Source organism: Emydura macquarii, unplaced genomic scaffold (genome assembly GCF_026122565.2).
Source record: "Emydura macquarii macquarii isolate MOO-44397 ecotype Brisbane River unplaced genomic scaffold, CSIRO-AGI_Emac_v2 contig_2846, whole genome shotgun sequence".
NCBI lineage: Eukaryota > Metazoa > Chordata > Testudines > Chelidae > Emydura > Emydura macquarii.
Genome location: NW_027132983.1, coordinates 3,342,077 through 3,361,711, shown reverse-complemented (window position 1 = coordinate 3,361,711; position 19,635 = coordinate 3,342,077). Strand labels below are relative to the sequence as shown.

At 38.8% G+C, this 19,635-nt stretch overlaps 1 protein-coding gene across 6 annotated transcripts in view; it reads left to right on the top strand.

Annotated features, from left to right (window-relative positions):
* Positions 1–19,635, top strand: part of PFKFB4 (6-phosphofructo-2-kinase/fructose-2,6-biphosphatase 4) — a 93,812-nt gene that overhangs the window by 49,027 nt on the left and 25,150 nt on the right. For 5 of the 6 annotated variants that reach the window (XM_067568126.1, XM_067568127.1, XM_067568129.1 and 2 more), the window contains exons 2-9: positions 5,034–5,150; positions 8,787–8,883; positions 12,127–12,193; positions 14,557–14,631; positions 15,614–15,670; positions 16,222–16,343; positions 18,370–18,577; positions 19,394–19,540. In XM_067568126.1, coding sequence (XP_067424227.1) covers positions 5,034–5,150; positions 8,787–8,883; positions 12,127–12,193; positions 14,557–14,631; positions 15,614–15,670; positions 16,222–16,343; positions 18,370–18,577; positions 19,394–19,540 — 890 coding nt within the window. Of the gene's footprint in view, positions 1–4,483; positions 5,151–8,786; positions 8,884–12,126; positions 12,194–14,556; positions 14,632–15,613; positions 15,671–16,221; positions 16,344–18,369; positions 18,578–19,393; positions 19,541–19,635 lie in introns of those variants that run through there. The other variant, XM_067568131.1, reaches the window with a different exon arrangement.

Sequence of the window (19,635 nt, the reverse complement as noted above, 5' to 3'; positions counted from 1 at the left end):
CATTGTGCAGGAGGTCAGACTAGATGATCATATTGTCCCTTCTGACCTACAACAGTGCCATGCAAATGCCTGTTTTCACTTTCAGGTAACATTTTAAATGAGAAGCAGACTGCATTATCTCCCATAACTGTAAACAAACTTGTTTGTCTTCACGATTGGCTGAACAAGAAATAGGATGAGTGGACTTTTAGACTCTAAAGATGTACATTGTTTTGTTTTTGAGTGCAGTTATGTAACAAAAAAAAAATCTACATTTGTAAGTTGCACTTTCACAATAAAGAGATTGCTCTATAATAGTTGTATGAGGTGAATTGAAAAATGCTATTTCTTTTGGTTTTTACAGTGCAAATATTTGTAATAAAATAATAATTAATATAAAGTGAGCACTATACATTTTGTATTCTGTGTTGTAATTGAAATCAATATATTTGAAAATGTAGAAAAACATCCAAAAATAGTTATAATAAATTTAAGTTGGTATCCTGTTGTTAATAGTGATTAAAACCGCAATTAATCACGATTAATATTTTAATTGAGTTAATGCAAAACAAATTAATCACTTGAGTTAACTGTGATTAATTGACAATCCTACTAATTAGATCAAATTTTTATTTCTTGTCTCTTAATTAAATTGAAAGAAGTTGAAGCCCAAGGGAAAAGATCTCATCTAGCTGTCAGAAAACAGGGAAGAAACCAAAGCTCAGCTTCCAACACTAAGTGGCATTGTTCATTATAGGATGTGAAAAGAGGGAAGTTTCAGTTATTTTTTTTAAAGGGTTTAGATTTTTCAGCAGTCTATGTTGGCACAGTGGAATTTCTAAACTGCATCATGTTAGCCCTTGGAATACGGACATTTTCCATTTCTTTTTTGGCAACTAATGAGCAAAATCAATTTACCAGTTTTTTGGTTAGGCGCTTGTTGCAGGGAGGAAAAGTAAATATCTTTATTTGTTCCTCCCGAACGCAAATGTCTGAACTTCACAAGTTTAAACTTTCCAAGGCAGCTAGTCCTTGCTGAGGCATGTCTGTCTTATTGCAAATGTAATACAGTATTTCCACTAAGGTTAGTTACGATCTGATTTGCAGGACTGTGGACACAGTACTGGAGATTGTGGTGCCTTAAAGGCTAAGGCTGAATTTATCTTTGTTTTTCTTCTCTTGCATATGTAGTAGCTCATCACTTATTAGTAACAATCTCTTTGTAAATGGAAGGCATCTCCCAAACCAACCTGGCATTTGTAACTGAAGTATTCAATGAGACTGGGAATCAAGGCTGCTGCTGTAATTGGGATAAGCAAATCATTCCCTTGGCTTTCTAATAGTAGGGTGGCATATCCAAAGAATTGTGCACATAGTGATTAGAGCATCAGATTAGGTGTATATGTTAAATAATAGGAGCATAGGTTCCTAATAAAGGGAGCCACATGAAATTGTACTGTGGAAGTTATTTTCAGTCTTAAGCATAGTTAGGCAAAAAACATTAGTCATTTTTATACTACTGCTCTTCAGATTATAGAATATAATGTGTAAGGGCTAGTAGCCCATTTACTTCTGCATATAACCTGGCCACTAAGCGTGTGGCATTCTGAAGAAATGGCCCTCATGGACATGGTGCATAATTGACATGGGTTTTACAGCTTCTTCTAATGTATCTAGTACTAGCCTGTGACGGGACACTGAGCTATATGGACCATTGGTTCAATCAGAATGGCAATTCATATGTTTGTCAGTGAATTACAGTATCTTAGAAGACTGCTGCATGCTTCTGAACAGTCTGTAGATCTGCAAAATGAAGACTAGGGTCAAATTTACATGAGCACTTGCTGTGCGGCAAGTGGGGGTGTAAATGTACAGCGTTCCAGCATGCAGTGCACTAACTGTCCATGGGTTCCCTGCTGATGTGCACTAGAAGTTTCCTAGTGCACTTTCACATTAGGGAACTTTTACTGTGCCTCAGCAGGATTCTCAGGGACAATGCATAGCACCTTGGAGCACTGTTGATTTATTATACCCTAGCTTGGTATGCTTGTGCTTTTGTAGTTGTGCCATAGGAATTACGTGCTAGTTCAGCAGTACAGAAAGTGTGCCATTTTTACAAGTGATCCGTGAGATAACTTCTGTGAGAAGAAGACTGAATTTACATTGTTCACCCTAGGCAAATGTCAGAATTTATTGTAAGAATAATTTTGAAGTTATATATGTTAGCCATACATGTCATGTTAAAGTCTGGAAATTCTGTTCAGAAAGTTAAGAAAAAAACTTTTTGGCCCTGTATAGAGTATGTTGAGCGAGGCAGCATTGTAAGCTTTCTTGACAAATCAGTTGCATACAAATCAACTGCTTATTGTCAGTTTCTACAGCTTGTGTTCCTGTGCATTCTCTGGATAACTCTTCAAAATTCAAGTTGCATATTACATCTTGAAGATTTCATTTGAAATAGTGTATCTCTTGGACATTCTGGGGTCACTTTAATTTTTCCTGGCTGTGATGTCTGATATCAGGGTTTTATCAGAGAGCTTGTGATAAATGTTGACAGGAGAATAAATATCATACTTTTTCCCTTTCACAAACTTCCTATACCACCCTCCCTACTATTTGGCATTACAGTTCATGGAATTGGTAATGAGAGAGAGGAAAAATGTACCAGAATGTATTACGGTTCTGGCTTGACAAGAACTTCAAAGCCTTCACACAAATAATACCATTTGGTTTGTTAGGTGCACAAGTTTTTATCAGTGTCTTTCTGAAGTCTTAGAAGAATTACATAGAAATTTCAACACCTTTTAGATTGTGTTCTGCTTCATCCATTTTCCTGGAAAAATAGTTTTGCTTTCTGTGACCTTTGTTGATATACAGCAGTGGTTCCCAACCTGTGGCCTGGGGGCCAAAAGTGGCCCGGAGGGGCTTTCAAAGTGGCCTGCCGCCCCTCTCCTGCTGGCTGCAGAAGGGAGCTGCCGCCTAAGGACCCAGGTGAAGTGCATTGTCGCACGGCTAAAAGACCAGTGCAGGCTCTTTGCTGCTGCCGACAGGCCGGGAGATCAACACTCCCCTCCCTCTGGCTGTGTAAGGGAGCACAGCAAAGTGTTCTGCTTAGGTCCCTAGGTGTTGGGGTCCCTGCTGGAGCCAGAAGATGGAAGCATTGATCTCTTGTCCCCCTGGCTCCAGAAGGGAGCCACTGCCTAGGGACCCTAGTGGAGCACACAGGGCTACAGGATGCATGCAGTTTCCCTGCTGCAGCCAGGGGGACAGGAGAGCATCCTCGCTGAACGCCTTCCCCCTGGTGCAGGGGAGGGGAGGGGGACTGCTGGCAGAGACTGGTGGCCCTTAAGGGTAGCAAAAATAATATCTGTGGCCCTCGAGCCAAAAAGTTTGGGATCCACTGATATACAGTATTATAACCCCAGAGCTTCACAGGTGGAACTGGTACTACACAGGTGTGGAACTTAACCTGTGGCATTTCAGGAAAAATTGAGAATTTTGCAGGTTTTTGCAGTTTACTCTTTGCCATTTAAAAAAAAATATTTTACTCATATGCTAATCTGTTTTTACATGCTGAAAGAAAAGGTGGTTCCAGAGGAGTTATAAAAGCCAGTTCCTGGAGAAAAGCAAACAGCCAGCTTCCTAAGGCTGAAACTTGTTATTGAGACATGTTTAGAGAGTGTTGCTGATGGGACTCTGATGTGGCTTTGCTTTACATTTTAATGCTGTGACTATCTGGATGCTAGTGAATATTTTTTTTGTAAAGTAAATTGTTTGTTTTTCCCCCTATACAGAAAGGAAATTAGTGTCTGATGGGTCACCATGTACCAGTGAATTAAATCAGGGAAAAAACCTTAGCTCTTTTGTTAGCTTGTTTCTTTTTTAATGTTAGGCTCCGGACTGTTTACATAAGCTTTTTGTTTTTAGGCAGTTTTGTACTATAAAACTTCTTTTGTAGCTGTGATGGATTCATGACGAATTCAAGGAAGGTACTTGAATCCATACTATTGTACCACTAGAAGTATTTGAAACACTTGTGATTTGAAAGAAATACTGCCAAGGTTTTTAAATCCCAAATTTAACTTGTTTTAACATAATTTTATGGAAAATATCCAATTTTAAGATATGTATTGTGAATTATAGTGGTGGTGTTTTATTGCCTTATAACATTGGTTTTCAAACTGGGGTACACATACCCCTAATGGTATGGGAGCTCTCATGAGGGGTTATGCAAGAAAAATCCTGTAACGGCAGACAACACACTTGATTTAGTAAGGCTTGGCAGAAATCTAACCATAGGTATATTATGATCCTATCTCAGATGGGGCTGTGTGGTAGACTGCATTATTTGGAAAGGGGTATGCAGCTTAAAAAGTTTGAAAACCACTGCCTTACAAAAATATATTGCTCCTTCTGCTGGCTGGACATCAGTAATTAACAGAAGCACTGTTTCTAGAGCTGTGGTGACATCAGTAGTATTTGGAGAGAACAAGAGAGAGCTATTTGGTATGATAAGGAACTCCACGAAGTATTAAACAGCAGCAGTCATGTTTGTTTCACCTCCAGGTGAAAAAGAGAAAAGGAGATCATTAACAGGGCTGAAATCTTGAATTTTAGAAAGACCTTAAAAAATTGAAAGATTTAAAAACAAGACAGACTTTTCTGTGTCCTTTCAGTATAAGTGCAGAACTGACATAGAAGACATCATAAAATACTGTATGTGTATTTGTGCCTGTTTTTTTTTTAACATAAATGCAGACATGTCCGTTTTTTGTTTGTTGTCCACATATCACTGATATATGTCCAGAGTTGCACTGCTCTTACTGACTAACTCTGCTAAAACTGTGCATGAGTTAAAACATAGTCCAGTTGTACTGGACTCACTAGAGAAAATTTTGAAAGTGGTGCAAATGGAATGCTGTAATGGAATGACATTGAGTGCATGCCCTGTCTGATCAGCCACTTCCTTTAGGGGCCTATGCTCCATAATTTCATACTGTTACTTGAGACTTTCTTGGTGTCACGTTAATTGTAAACATTTTTTAATTTTTCAGTGTGTGTGACCAATTGTCCTACCCTGATTGTCATGGTGGGCCTTCCAGCCAGAGGGAAAACGTACATCTCCAAGAAATTGACACGCTACTTAAACTGGATTGGAGTGCCTACAAAAGGTGATAGTTCTGTTTTTGTTTACATCACAAAGTTTCTTTTGGGACTGTTGGCTTTTTTATATATTTTCCTGTTGTGTTTTCTGCAAGGATAGCTACATTTTACAATCCTTTCAGTGTCCTTCAGTCCATGTAAATTTCATTCTGTATATTAGCTGTCTTGTCTGACCAGTTTTTCCCTTTTTCTAGATAGATTCCTGAATGAACTCTCTGCATTTATCTTCCATGTATTTACTCTTACAATTGACTCATTTGTTTTAGTATCTGAGGGCAGGTCTACACTAGAAGTGCTACATCGGTCCAGCTGTGCCACTGTAGCATGCCTGGTGAAGATGCTCTATGCTGACAGGAGAGCACTCTTCCGCTGACATAATAAAGCCACCTAAACGAGCGGTAGTAGCTCTCCCGCCGATATAGCAGTGTACACCCAAGCGCTTATGCTGGCAAAATTAATGTTGCTCATGGTTGTGCTTTTTTTGTGTTTTGCTGACATAAGTGCTCATGTAGACCATAGTTTCTCACCTATGGTACGCATACCCCACGGGGGTACACGAGACACAGGCAGGGGGCACCCAGGGAAAAACAGAGTGAAGGGGAGGTGGGTGGCAGCTGCCGACTTCTGGGAGAGACGGGCAGCAGCCGTCCTCCCCCCTTCCTGCCTGGTTGCAGCTCCCGGGTGGGAGCCTAGCAGCAGCCTCATGCATCTCGTGAGCTGGGCTTGCAGCTAGGTGGCAGCCACCTGCTCCCTGGCTCCGAGCCAAGGGACAGCCTCCAGTGCCCCGGCTTGAAGACGGGCAGCAGCTGCCTGCCCACATCCCTGGATCCCAGCCAGTGCAGAAGCCTCCTCTGCTCCAGCTTGGATTGGGTGGCTGTCCCCCATCTCCCGGACTGGCAACCAGGCAGCAGCAACCTGCAACTTGCACAGGTGGCAGCCCCCTCCCTGGCTCAAAGCCCAGTGCCCAGAAAACTTGTCAATTTCACTGCTCTAGCTGAACAGTGAAATTGACAACTATGACAGCCCCAGATTTTACTAGTTAACCTCTTTTCCTCTCTCTCTCTCTCTCTCACCCCTTCCTCCTCTAAAATCTATGGCATAAAATTTGGCGTGGCGCTTTATATTCCCCAGCATTGGCGTGCAGCTCAAAGCCTACTAGCTTTGGCCAACATCACCTCTAGCCCAGGTACATACTTGAGTTGCGCACTCCTGGTGTAAAGGTGGTAACCCTACCACACTAGATTTGACATCTGTCATATCATGGCCTTATATACTCAGCCCTTCTTCCAACATATGGCTCACATTAGTCTGTAAATATAAAATCCTATGGAAAATTGAGTGTTGGGTTACTTATTAAAATTTTCAGAAGTTAGGGGGTACTTGCTACTTAATAGGGTGAGAAACACTGATGTAGACAAGGCCTTAATGTTGGTACAGCACTTCAAGAGCCCTGATAAAAGACATAAGGTAAAAATAAAGTAATATTTTATTGGTGGAGTGGGCAGGGACTCTGAATCTTTAGCGGAGACTAAACAGCTAATGTTGGAAGACTTAACCAACCGTTGATGTTTGTGGTCAGTTGTTTGGGATTTGTTACACATTCATTTTGAACGAACAAGGATGGAGCTCTGTGTCAAGAATTGTCCCTAATCAAAGCCAAAGGCAGAGAACAAACTGTCCTGCTGCTCACGCAGTTTCTTTCACCACCTCTCACCCTTCTTCCCTCCTAATTTGCTTCTAACCAAAATTAACATCTCTTCCAAAGAGTCAAAACTTGATCGCACATTAAGAATATTAAATATTAAAATGATTAGATTACCAAAAATCAAGAGGTAAGATGAGTGAGTGGCATCTTTTCACGTAGCTCATGTTGAATGAAATAAAGGGTCTAAGAGACAAGTAGCCTGAGGCTCCCATAAATATAATTATTTAAAAAAAATTAGACGCCTGCTTTTATCCTAAGTGAGCTAAATGTTCAAATTCAATTGAATTTCAGTGAGATTTGTGTAATCAACTTCCTTAGGCTCCTTTGAATAATCCCAAACTATGTACCACTTTGGGACCATAGGATGCAAAATGAAATTGTGCTGCTTCAGTGAGATTTCTGTATTGGATAGTTACTAATCATAGGGAAAAGGGTGCCCTAGGGAGAAGCAAAATAGAATCTCTTTTTATTTTAGAAAGTATTTCACATATTCTTAATTTTGCAATAAAATTCTATATTTTTTGGTAGTACTTAATTTTAAAGAGCCTTGACACGAAGAAAGTCTGGTTTTTAAAGTTCCATTTCCTCTTCTGCGTAATCTTCTCTTGGATTCTTAAACCTTTCATGGTGGGATCATGACTAGTTTGTGTGGAAATTGTCATGATGCCTCTCAAAACATTGATACCGTTCAGTTGGTTACTTAAATTTTCATCTGCTGTACTAGCTAATTTATTGCAATAACTGTTAAAGTTCAGCAGTATGTTTTGGCAAGGATTAAATTACTATTAATGTCCTAGTCTGTGGCGTTTTTTCAGTGCACATTTTTATGCTGTTGTCAGGATAGTTTCTGGGGGTTGAGCCCTCTGGTTCAATCATTCTTCTCAGTATGAACAACAGCTCTGTAGTTAAATTCTCCCTATTTCTTTATCTCCCGGAAATGAAGACTGGCAAGTAACAGATGCATCAGGAATGGTTATATAAGGTCAATAGTTCCTCAAACAGAACTTTAAGATTAAATACATAATAGTTTAAACAACATGCTCAAGATACAGCAAAGAAAAAACATAAACTCAAAAGAAGTTAAACATTAATTGCTGTACTCAGAGCCCTATTATAAGAGCTATGTTATAAACTTAATTATGGTACAATTCAGCTTGCATTGTTTACTAAAATACTCCTACCTTGCTTTGATCACCTATGCTGTGACACTTCTGCTGGCATAGATCTTTGTTCAGATAAGGACAATTCCCCTTTGATCAGTGATGGCAGATTTTATTCAGTGTAGGTGCAATAAATGCTCTGCACTTTGTGCCCCTTGATGCATTATTAATACATAGGAGGTTTCTCAGGATGATATATACGCCTGTTACTTCTTATAGAATATACATAAGTAGGTTGTATTCACATAATACAGTACGTGAAAAAAAATTAAGATGTATTTAGCCAAAAACTAGGCTGGCTAATTCCAGTTCTAACTCTTTTCTCTTTATGTAATAATTAAAATCTTAGGAAGTTAGGTGCTACAGAAATTCAATTTCACTAAAAACAATTTGTGGAAGGAAAAAAGATTATTATAAAAGTGCTTTATAGACATGAATTAAATTCACTCACAACATCCCTGTGAGGAAGGAAGTAACTTAATCTGTTTTACATGCAGGGAAACTGAGGCACAGAAAGATGAAGTGATTCGCCCAAAAGGGCATAGAAGACTGTTGAATAGAACCCAAATTTTCTCACACCTGGTCCTGTGCTTTAACCACACAGCTTTTCTTTACTGAAATGAGGAGTATAACTAGTTTTGTTGTTCTGGTACAAACTAGACTGATCGGTTCCTGGAGGTGAATTTGTTTCAGAACTGTCATTAAATGTGGTTTTTTTTTTTTAAATGCTAATTACTTGCAGGCTATTAATCCCAACTAATCCTGACTCTTCTCCACAGAATTTAATGTTGGTCAGTACCGTCGAGATTTGGTAAAAACATACAAATCCTTTGAGTTCTTCTTGCCCGACAATGAAGAGGGCTTGAAAATCAGAAAGTAAGTTGGAATATTTTTGGCTTTACACAATGCTGGCTTAATTCTAATTATATGTTGTTGTTTACTAAAATCTGTAAAATCTGATTTTGCGTGCCCGGAAAGCCTCTGTAGGACTATGACATCAGATTCCAAAGAAGTGAAACCTTAGAGGAGCCGGGAAATGTCTTTTGTTTGGACTGGTTAAAATTCTGTTTGTTAATCTTTGAATTAAAACAAACACCTGAAACAGTTGGATTTATTTAAGATTTAGCACCTCTGGCCCTTCAACAGACTGTGAATACTGACATTCCATTTTACAGGTACCTCAAGTAGATCGCCAATAAAAACAGAGTAGTCGAGACTTCACATTCCTGATATTTCTAAGGTGGTAAATAAGCAGACTCCCTTTGTCCCCTTTTTCTCACTGCCCAAAACACTCTGTTAGGACTTTTGTATCTGGCATAAAGAAGCCAAAAAGTGTGTATACCTATCTTTTTTTATTTGCCGGTCATATTAGAATTTCTACTCTTAAAGTATATTTGAATATATTCTGATCAGTGCTTCAAGTGAGCTGGAACCTCTCTGTCTGTCTGACAGCGTGAGAGCTGCTTCATATGCAGTCAAGTCTTCTGGTGAATTGCACTGATCAGCTCTCTTTTTGCTATGCCTGGGAATTAGGCAGACTGAGTGGCGCACCAGTGGTAAATTCTGTGGGCAAATAAAGCAGATGGAACTCTTCCTCTTCCAAACTGTGAGGAGGAAAATCTATTGGTCATGGTGAGAGAACCACTGGTATGGAGTGGGGAGAGAATTTCTCTATCACAGAAGCAGAGATAAGGGAGACACAGGCAGCAGGACAAGAGGGAGCCAGATTCTCTCATTTTTCTTGTAAGACAAAGTTTTTATCAAGAGCACAGAATATAACTTGCACTTGGAGAACTAGACATTTCACTTTAGAACCTAAAATAGAATAGTAGTGCCAGTAAGAGCCATTGTAGGATATTGAATCAAATGGTGGTTATGACGTTCCCCTCTGCAATCTGGACTGGTGTATAGCTGTGTCACCCCAAACCCTCATTCCTGGAGCCCATCTTGCACTTGCTTTGCTGTGTGAACCCCCACTACTGGGTCAGCCCACACACAGCCTCCTGCTAGCAAATGGCCCTTAATTTCATGAGTGAGTGCTTCTGGCCAGCCACTGATGGGATTATGCAATAGAATGACCCCAGCAACCACCACCAGTCTCAGATGCAACCCTAGGAACTCCTGTTTTACAGAGTTCAGTGTTGCCCACTGGACTCTGCAAGCTCATTGGTTTTTCCGTTTATCAAAGAAATTTGATATGCACCAGCTCAGTTGTTCTAAACGAAGTCTCTCTCACACACTAAACCACAGGCACTGCTTTAGATAGAACAAATAAATAAGTTTATTAAGTACAAAAAGATTTTAAGTGATTATAAGCCAGAGGGATATCAATCAGATTTGATCAGGATGAAATAAAAGCAAATCGCATTCTAAACTAAGCTTAACACTTTCAGTAACTTTATAGTCTTAGATAATGCTCACCACAGGCTGGCTGACTCCTTCAGCCAGGCCCTCCTCCCTGTGGACAGTCCTTCAGTTGCTTGATATTGCTTTATAGATGGAAGTGGGAGAGAGCAAAATGCCTCCTCTTTTAATATGTTCTTTCACCACCTCCTGGGGTCAGGTGACAGACACTATCTGGCATGGCTTCCTCCACTTGAGTCAAATGAGTATCCCCTTAGTGGTGCTTAGGCTAGTCCATTGTTCCAGGAAGAGCTGGGTTGTTTTATGCATGCCTTAGTGAGGCGTGAACTACCTCTATGCCTTCAGTGTTTGCCTAGATCTGCTTCAAGCTATGAAACACACATTTGGGAATATTACATAGCAGAGCTTCATAACCATACATATGACATTGCAACAAACATACTACTATAACAATAATGTTCAGTATGTCATGAGCATTCCAGAAACATCTTGCATGACATACTTTGCATTAAACAATACACAGTTACACTATAAGGGTGAACGTGAATGATGCCCAATCATACCATAAGGGTGTACATGCGATGCAGTGTGTCTCAGTGGTTTAAATCCAACTTGTTTGGCAGCTACAAAATGTCATTAAGGTTGGTTATTAGCAAAAATTCTTGCTATCTGATAGTTCATGTGAAATACCATTTCCTGGTAGATAAATCGTGCATTTCACAAAGAGTAGATAGATATTATCCAAAATATTACTGATGTATTGAAAATTTTACTTCACTTTGAGGTTATTACTAGATCAGATCAAATAATTGGGTGGAAAGATATTGACTTGACTGTTTGGCCATTTTAAATCAAAATCACAGGGTTTTCTACATTTTCCAGCCAGCTCTAAATATTGCATTGTCTCATTTGTGATTCAGTTCAGACTGGTGGCTGTGGTGGTGTTAATTTACATTAAAAAGAATACAGACTACATTTAAGACAAAATGAAAGTCAGGCATGCTAAAAACAAGAGAAAAAAACCTAAGAAACTCCAGCATAGAAGTCCAAAGCAAAGCAGGTAGACTACTGAGAAATACATTTAGACAATACAGCAGCAACAATTATTCATTTTATAAATAATAAGGCCACAACTCAAAACACAGAGCAACCATATCTTCTTAATAGAAAGCCAAATTAAGAGTTAACTGCCCACGGATAAGTGATCAGGGGAAAAAACCCCAAACTTCAACGTAGATGGCAATTTTATAATAGTATTACTTTATGGATCTGTGAACATTCATCCAGGGTTGTAGACTGGGCAGTAGAACTTTCTGTATGTTATGGTTGATCTGTGCAATATGTGAGATCACCAGAAAAGGTCTGTTTTTGTATTTGTCAAAAGCTGTTTGGCTGTGACGTATGGTTGTGGATGACACAGTTTACCGCTCTACCCACTTCCCCCACCTGTAATGTAGTGAGAATACATATCCAGTACAGTAAAACCTGCCAAGAACGACCACTCATGGGAGTTAGCAAAAGTTGTTGCTAGTAAGAATTGGTCTCTCATGAAAGATTTGCACCCAAGAGAGTGGTGGTGTTCCGTGGCCTCTGCAAGGTTGCTCGTGATGGGTGGTCTCTAAGGCAGGTTTTACTGTATGTTGATGACTAACTAATGTTTCTGCAGCACTTTGAAAGCAAAGAGTTATGAAGTGCTAAGTATAATTAAAAATAATTAAATTAGTTAAACTAGCATGTGTCTTTTTTTCCTTGAAGACAGTGTGCCTTAGCAGCGCTGAATGATGTTCAACAGTACCTCAGTGAAGAAAATGGACACGTGGCTGTAAGTTTTTTGTCATTCTGAATGCAAATTATTCGAATGTGACCTCTACAAAATGACTGTACTGGATTATACAGGATCTGTTTCAGTACAGAATCATTTAATTGTGTGTCTTAAGTTTTCTTTGTAAATGGAAACTTGATTTATGTTGATGTTGTAATGGTCATTATGTGAAAGGAAAACATATTTTTATAATTAAATCTGGAACAGTCTCCCTTAGAGATGTGTGGGTAATGTCTAATGCTAGCAAGCTGTGATGGTGCTGAGGAAACTGCCTGTACTTTTATATGGTATGATATCCTGTTTAATCATAATATGGATGCATCCAGAACCACTTGGTATTCTACCTCAATGTTTAAACCAAAGGAGTAAAAATGTTTAAAATATTCTTCTAAAAATGTGCCTTAATACTTGTATTATTGACACACACTAAAAATGCCTTGGAGAGGAAGTAGGACAAAATTGCTTTTAAACCTGCTGAAAATTTTTCTTCCCTTGTGAAAATAAAACCAGTGGCCTGCACTCAATGGGTTCTCAATTAAAGGTAATGTCACCAATGTTGCACATCAATGTTTTTAGTTTTGCTGGCAGTTCTAGGCTGTGTTGGCACAAATTCCTTTTGGAATACAGTTAATATAACTGTTAATGGAACATTACATTGGAACACATATGCTTTTACTTTTTTGGCTTGGTTTTTGAGATCTGAATCTTCAGTTTAAAATTTGGCTGTTATAATCTCTGCTTATCTAATGCCAGTAACATGCAAAGGCTTCAAAACATCAGCTGTTCATCAAATGACATTTTAATTTTCTTTCCTCTGGGGGTATTATTAAATCTTCTGCATAATTTGAACTCTGTTTTTGAGACTGTGTTGAAATGTCCACCCTGTCACTCAGTATTAATGAGTTAGTCAAACTAGCATTTTATTGTAAGTTTAAGCCATACTTTGGGACTCAAAATAGCTTTTTATATTTAAATGTCAGCTCATGAAGAAATGACTGCCTGTTTCACTGTTAAGAAAACCTATAGTTAATGGATATGATTTACAAGTTATTCAGGGCTCCTGCTCTCAGTTTTAATTGGCACACCTTACTGTACATTTAATGTTTTGACTAGAGTAGTGATTGAGTCTGCTTATCTAATAAGCTGTATACTTATCTGCCAAAACAGTTTTTCTATTAGAACATGCAAGGATCTAAATGTGCAATATGTATTTTTTTCCAAAACTCAATGTATCTGTGAGTTCATAGTAATGCTAGCTATCTTTTTATTTCTTAGTATTTAGAAATCCAAGTAAGTAGAGGAACCTAAATTTTATCCTACTATTTGGAGCTTTGAAAAATAAACACATACTGTTTGAAGGACCGTTTTTTGGGTTTTTTTTAAATGCTCAATTTTTAAAAATCAAAAGAAATTGCAAAATGCAAACCATTCCATGGAAGTCTCAACAAACATGAAAGTTTGCATAATAGAGTTTATTTGGGTGATTGAAGCTACTTTGCATTTAGTCACTTGTCTTGCGATACACCCAAGATATGTGAAGTTATCTCACAATAATGCTTACCTTGTATTTTCTGCTTATGAATAAGAAAATTATTCATATGATTTCTAAAGTCATTATAAATGGAATATAATTCATGCCATTTATTATGGTCAGAACCACTTTTTACATCATACTTGCTTATCAGTTTTTATATGGACAATCACTAACTATTATGGAGGTTTTCCCATCTTATCTAGCTTCTAAAAGCTTCTGACAGCTGGAAAACTTCTACAGGGAAACCCAATAAGTTTGCCTCTTTTGTACAGTTCAAACAAAAGGAGGAGTATATGCATCTATTGAAATGTGTGGGGAGGTACATGGCATAAGTAGAAGAGAGCTGAACAGGATCCCTTGAGATCATGCTCATCATGTTTGTTCTTGAAGTGAATAATATTGTGAGGCTTTTCATTTGGCACCTTTAAAAATTCCAGCTTCAGTCATCCGCAGTATTGAACTAGATTGTTGGTCTCTGTGTTGCTTTCACTTTTTGAGTGTGAAAACCGCTCCAGAAATGTAACTTGACATTTTCATTGATGCGTACTACTAGGATAGGTACAGATGCTTCAGAAAAGAAGGTTCTCAACACAGATGCTAATTTATTTGTTTCAAAATTATTATGGCCATAATAATCTAGTGCCAGCAGTGTTTTTGGCATTGTTTCTGGAGAATGTCTTATTCCTGTTTATGGTTTTTTGTTTGTATATTTGTTGTTGTTTTTAAAGTTTGAAGGATTTTGAAACTTTTATTGATAGTTTAGAGCTGTTGTCAGGATGTGGCAATATTTTTGACTTTGCTATGATACTTTCTCTGTCATTTGTCGTAGGTTTTTGATGCTACGAACACAACCCGAGAACGCAGAGAAACAATCTTCAGATTTGGTGAGGAGAATGGCTATAAGGTGAGTCAGTAGCTAAACTGTTTGTTTGTGATTATGAACCTGACTAATGCAGATGCATGATTTTGTCTTATATGCTCTAGCTACATTCTGATCAGAATAGTGCCTAGCATCAACCAAGTTTTTAAATGGTGTTGGTCAGTAGATGTCTAGCAAGTTTAGAAAGGTGGGTCATCGTCCCGGGTCCTCTTACTCCGCCCCTCCCGCCCCCCCGAAAATCATGCTGTTTGCACCCCGGTGAAATTAATCAGTAGTCCTATTTTTAGGTTATGGCTCCAGTAGACTGTCCATGACCTTGCTATTCAGGTAACAGCAATAACTGACCCAAATATGGTTGTCGTTGCCTAGTTCTAATTGTATTCTGAACAAGGTCGTATCACTGCCTTCCTTTAGTAACTTTGATAAATTTTTTTTACAGAGTTTTTTACAGAGACGTTTCTATTTTATTTCTATTCTAGTTTATTTGTGTATAAGATTTTTTTTTAACATTCAGCAGTTGCGTAGTCATCTTTGTTTTTTCCTTATCTAGATTCTTCATAGATCTTGGGAAAAGCATGTCATGTACATCTTATATGTAAGAGCTGCTCTATTAGTTAGAGATCCTTTTAACACCAAAATGCTTTTATTTCAAAGGTATCAATTCCTTTAGGAGTGCTGAATTCACTCCCCCACCCTGTTCCTCTTTTTTGCCACCAACCTGAATTTTTCTTTCCAAAGGAGCTTCTGTTACTGAAAGTTGCTGGGGAAAAATATACAACCTGATGTGGCAAAGTGCAGAGCACCCTCAAGTTTTAATGGTCCATTGAGTACCCTGTAGGACCCATCCCAAGTGGACATAGGAATGTTTGAAGCATGGCATAATTAGCAAGGCTCAATACATAAACTGGTGGAACCTGTGTGTTTGTGTTGTCAGTTATTAGGGCAGTTCTAATGTCTCTCCTTTTTTCCCTCCTTCCTCACATGTGATTTCCTATTTGGAATAAAGACGTTCTTTGTTGAATCAGTATGCGTAGATCCAGAGGTCATTGCTGCAAACATTGTGGTGAGTATAGGAAGGTTTTCTTAAATTGCTTGAAGACAGGAGACATAGCTTCTCTAAATTCAGCCATATGAAAAAGATGACTTTTTTTTAATGTTACTTTTCATTTAATCTAATTTTTCCCTCTCCTTTCATATTGGTCTTGCTGAAGTACAGAACAAGAATGTCCTTTCAGGGGAGTAATATAAAGCTATACCCTTTCACTTTATTTTTTTTATAATGTTATCTTTTATCATTTTTAAGAGGAAAAATTATTTGGCAGTTGAGTTCACACGAGTTCTGTTTTTACTTTATCATATCTTTAAACAAGCTGTGCTTTAAGTGGCTTATTTTAACAGGACTTCTAAAAGAAAAATATCAGCTCGTTTTCCTTTTCATTTGTTTTCCCACCTGTATATGTAGTAAGTACGGAGTTTAGTCTTGATTTAAAAATAGCCATCTGGTGCGACCCACATTTTTAATTTTCAGAAATTTTAATTTGGTTAAAATTTCTTTAAACTTTTCTTAAAATGGGAAAGAAATTGTGTGTGCTCTTTTATCTTTATTTTAAATAGCAAGTGAAACTTGGCAGTCCTGATTATGTTGATTGTAGCAATGATGAAGCTACAGAAGACTTCATGAAAAGAATAGAGTGCTACAAGAACTCCTATGAGATGCTAGATGAAACTCTAGACAAGTAAGTGGCAGAATAATACTGTGGTCACAGCCACTTTATGTCATGATATTGCCTTAACGAGTGTGTACGCAGTCTCCTTGTCATGGAAATCTGTCACCATTTTTGACTATTTCAGTCCATCAGCAATTTAGAGAGAGATTTTCAAAGGCCCTAAGAGCTTGCCTACATGAGGAAATTGACTGACATAACTATTCCACCTTACCCATCCCTGTGTGGACTGTTACGTTTTGAAATAAAAGTGCTTTATTCCAGAATTATTACTCCACTCACAATCATTCTAGAATAAAGTCACTTTTATTTCAAAATAGTGTCCACATGGGGGAATTTCAGAATAGCTAAATTATTGTGGGATAGCTATAGTGGAATTGTTATTCCGGAATAGCTTTGCTGGTCAATTTCTTCTGGATAGACAAGGCCTAAGTGATTTAAGAGCACAAGTCACATAGACTCTTAAATCCGTATGGCAACTTTCAATGCTTCAGCGTTAGTAAATTTGATCTCCAAACTAATTTGTGTACTATTCAAATGATGTGTACTCACCATTCACTTTTATTACACTTTGAGATTAAGGTAGAGTCTGTAAAGAATTCTGTAAGAATACGGACTGTAAAGTCTGTAGAGAATTCTTCCTTTGTCATGGTATGTCCCAGAACCAGCACTCAATCTGTCGTCTGAGGGTTTTATGCTGTACTCATCCCCTGGGTAAATTTCCCATTATTGGTTTTGTGGCTGTGCCATGCAGAAAAAATACCTTTTTAAGCCTGGTCTACACTTACCTTCAAATTCGGCAGCAGTCGACGGGAGTTACGCAAGCTACACAGAGTAGCTTGGGTAACTCCCTTTGACTTCATAACTCCTCTTCTACGCGGCGTCTTCACTGCGCTGTGCCACTTGAGGGCGTGGTTTTAACACATCAACTTTCCGATTGATTGAGCGGGTCTTCACTGACCTCTCAATCAATCCAGATAGATTGATCTGACGGAGGTGAATTTGCTGCCATCAATGAAGAGGTACCCTTAATGTAATTGACCATAAGCAATGACAAGCTGCTTCAGTCAGATCTATCTGTGCATATCATCTCTTTAAGAGTCATGACATTTGTGCCTGTGCACATCAGTAGTGATTAATGTCAGTGAATGCTTTCTGAGAATAAGTGATGTTGGTTGTCCCTCATTGCTTTTAATAATAGATTTTTTTTTAAATCATGTGGTTTCTCAGCTGAAAGTGCAAAACTCAACAGAGCTAATTTTAGGCTCACCAGTGTTAACACACTTTTCGTCTATGGTGAATGTTGCTCAAAATTGTTATCTCAACTATATGAGTTGGTGGAGGTTGCGGGAAAGGGGCAATAAAGAAGTGGACAATATGGGCCAGATTACAGTTTGCCCTGTGTGGGTGGGGAGAATTTGGGTGGGAGTAGGGTTAGCCAAGGAGACATCCACAGTGTGGTTGGGGACATTGCTAGTTCTTCTGGTGACCCTCGCCTTTTTAGAAGAGGTCAGTGAGGCATGTGGATGTGACCATGGTTCAAACCTCTTTACCCATTGGACATAGACTAGCTGTGGGGAGCAGCAGCTGTAATCTGCAGAATGGTGTCAGGTTTACTGAATAAGTCAGAATTCTTCCTGGGGCTGCTCCCAAAACTCCCTCCCAACAAAGGGCTGAGCCTCGGAGGCAGGATCTAGTTGTAGGGCAATGCACAAGTGAAGTGGTACAGAGTGGAGTGACATGAGAGAGAGAAGAATTTTTAGTGTGAGAAGAATATAAATTGTTTGCATGAGTTCATTGCATCTCTGTCTACAGTACTCTACTGCCATGCATCAAGATTGAGGTTCTTTAGTGAGGATTAGCCCTTGTGAATGAATGTTATATTTTCATATTCTGAAGATTTGTGCAATATCTGTGGTCTCTTTGGCAGTTGCCTTTTTGTTTTTGAGTGATTTTTTTGTTGGTGGGGCTTGGTGCAAGTTAGAGGAGAAAGGAAACCAAATGATGATTTATGAGTTTTGTTTGTTTACCTTGAAAGGGATCTTTCCTATATTAAAATCATGGATGTTGGAAGGAGTTACCTTGTGAATAGAGTAATGGACCATATCCAGAGCCGGATTGTCTACTACCTCATGAATATCCATGTAACTCCTCGCTCAATCTACCTCTGTCGACATGGAGAAAGTGAACTGAATCTAAAAGGAAGGATAGGAGGAGACACTGGGTTGTCCTTTAGGGGGAAAGAGGTAAGAGCATTTTTATTAAGTGACTTCATACAAATAGTTACCATGGATGGGTGAGTGTTGGCATTGTTCATGGAGGATAGTCCATCAATGGCTAGGAGACAACATGATCAGGGACACAGCCCCGTACTCTGGATATTCCTAAACCTCCAACTTCCGGAAACTGGGACTGGATGACGAGATGGATCACTTGAAATTGCCCTGTTCTGTTCATTCCCTCTGAAGCATCTGATGCTGGCCACTGTCAGTGACAAGGTACTGGAATACATGGACCATTAGTCTGACCCAGTATGGCTGTTCTTATGTTGTTAACTCTCTCTTACAGCTTCCTTTCTTTCCACTATCTTTTCCTTGTAACAAATATAAATAACCCTTTTACTTTGATGTCATGCAATTGGCTAAGAGAGATTTGGGTGGGCAAGTTGCATTGTAGTTTTGTATTGGCTCTTCATATGTGGCTTCTCTTTTCATTCTTCTTTTCTGAACTTAAGTTTAACCATAAGGTCAAAGCACTTATCAAGGAGTCCTTATTTTTGTTTGATTTTGATTTTAGCTCCTTAGTTGGTGGGCACCTGTGAACCTTTGTAAGGTGAAGATGGAAGAGGAAGCTGTGTTGGGGCTGGTGAAGGGAATCAAAGAGGATTGTTGGTGGTTTTTTTCATTTGCTGAGTAGAAACTGTCCTCCTCAGGGAAAGTTTAGGGAAGAGCCTTTTTAAAGTAACATAATGAGCTTGCAGTAAGAGGCAATAACTTATTGGGTTCCAAGTCGAAGCAGTATGTTGGCACTGATCCCTCGTCCAACCTCTAATATCTTTTCAGTTTGCCAAGAGCTTGGCGCAGTTCATTAATGAGCAAAACATCAAGGATCTGAAAGTTTGGACCAGTCAGATGAAAAGGACAATTCAGACTGCAGAGGCTTTGGGAGTGCCTTATGAACAGTGGAAGGTTTTGAATGAAATAGATGCAGTAAGTTCTCCTGGGTTTCCTTTTTGTAAATATTCAAGAAAGTGGTTGTTTCAGAGTGGGGGATGGGGAGTACTTTATTGTGCAGTAATAGGGCT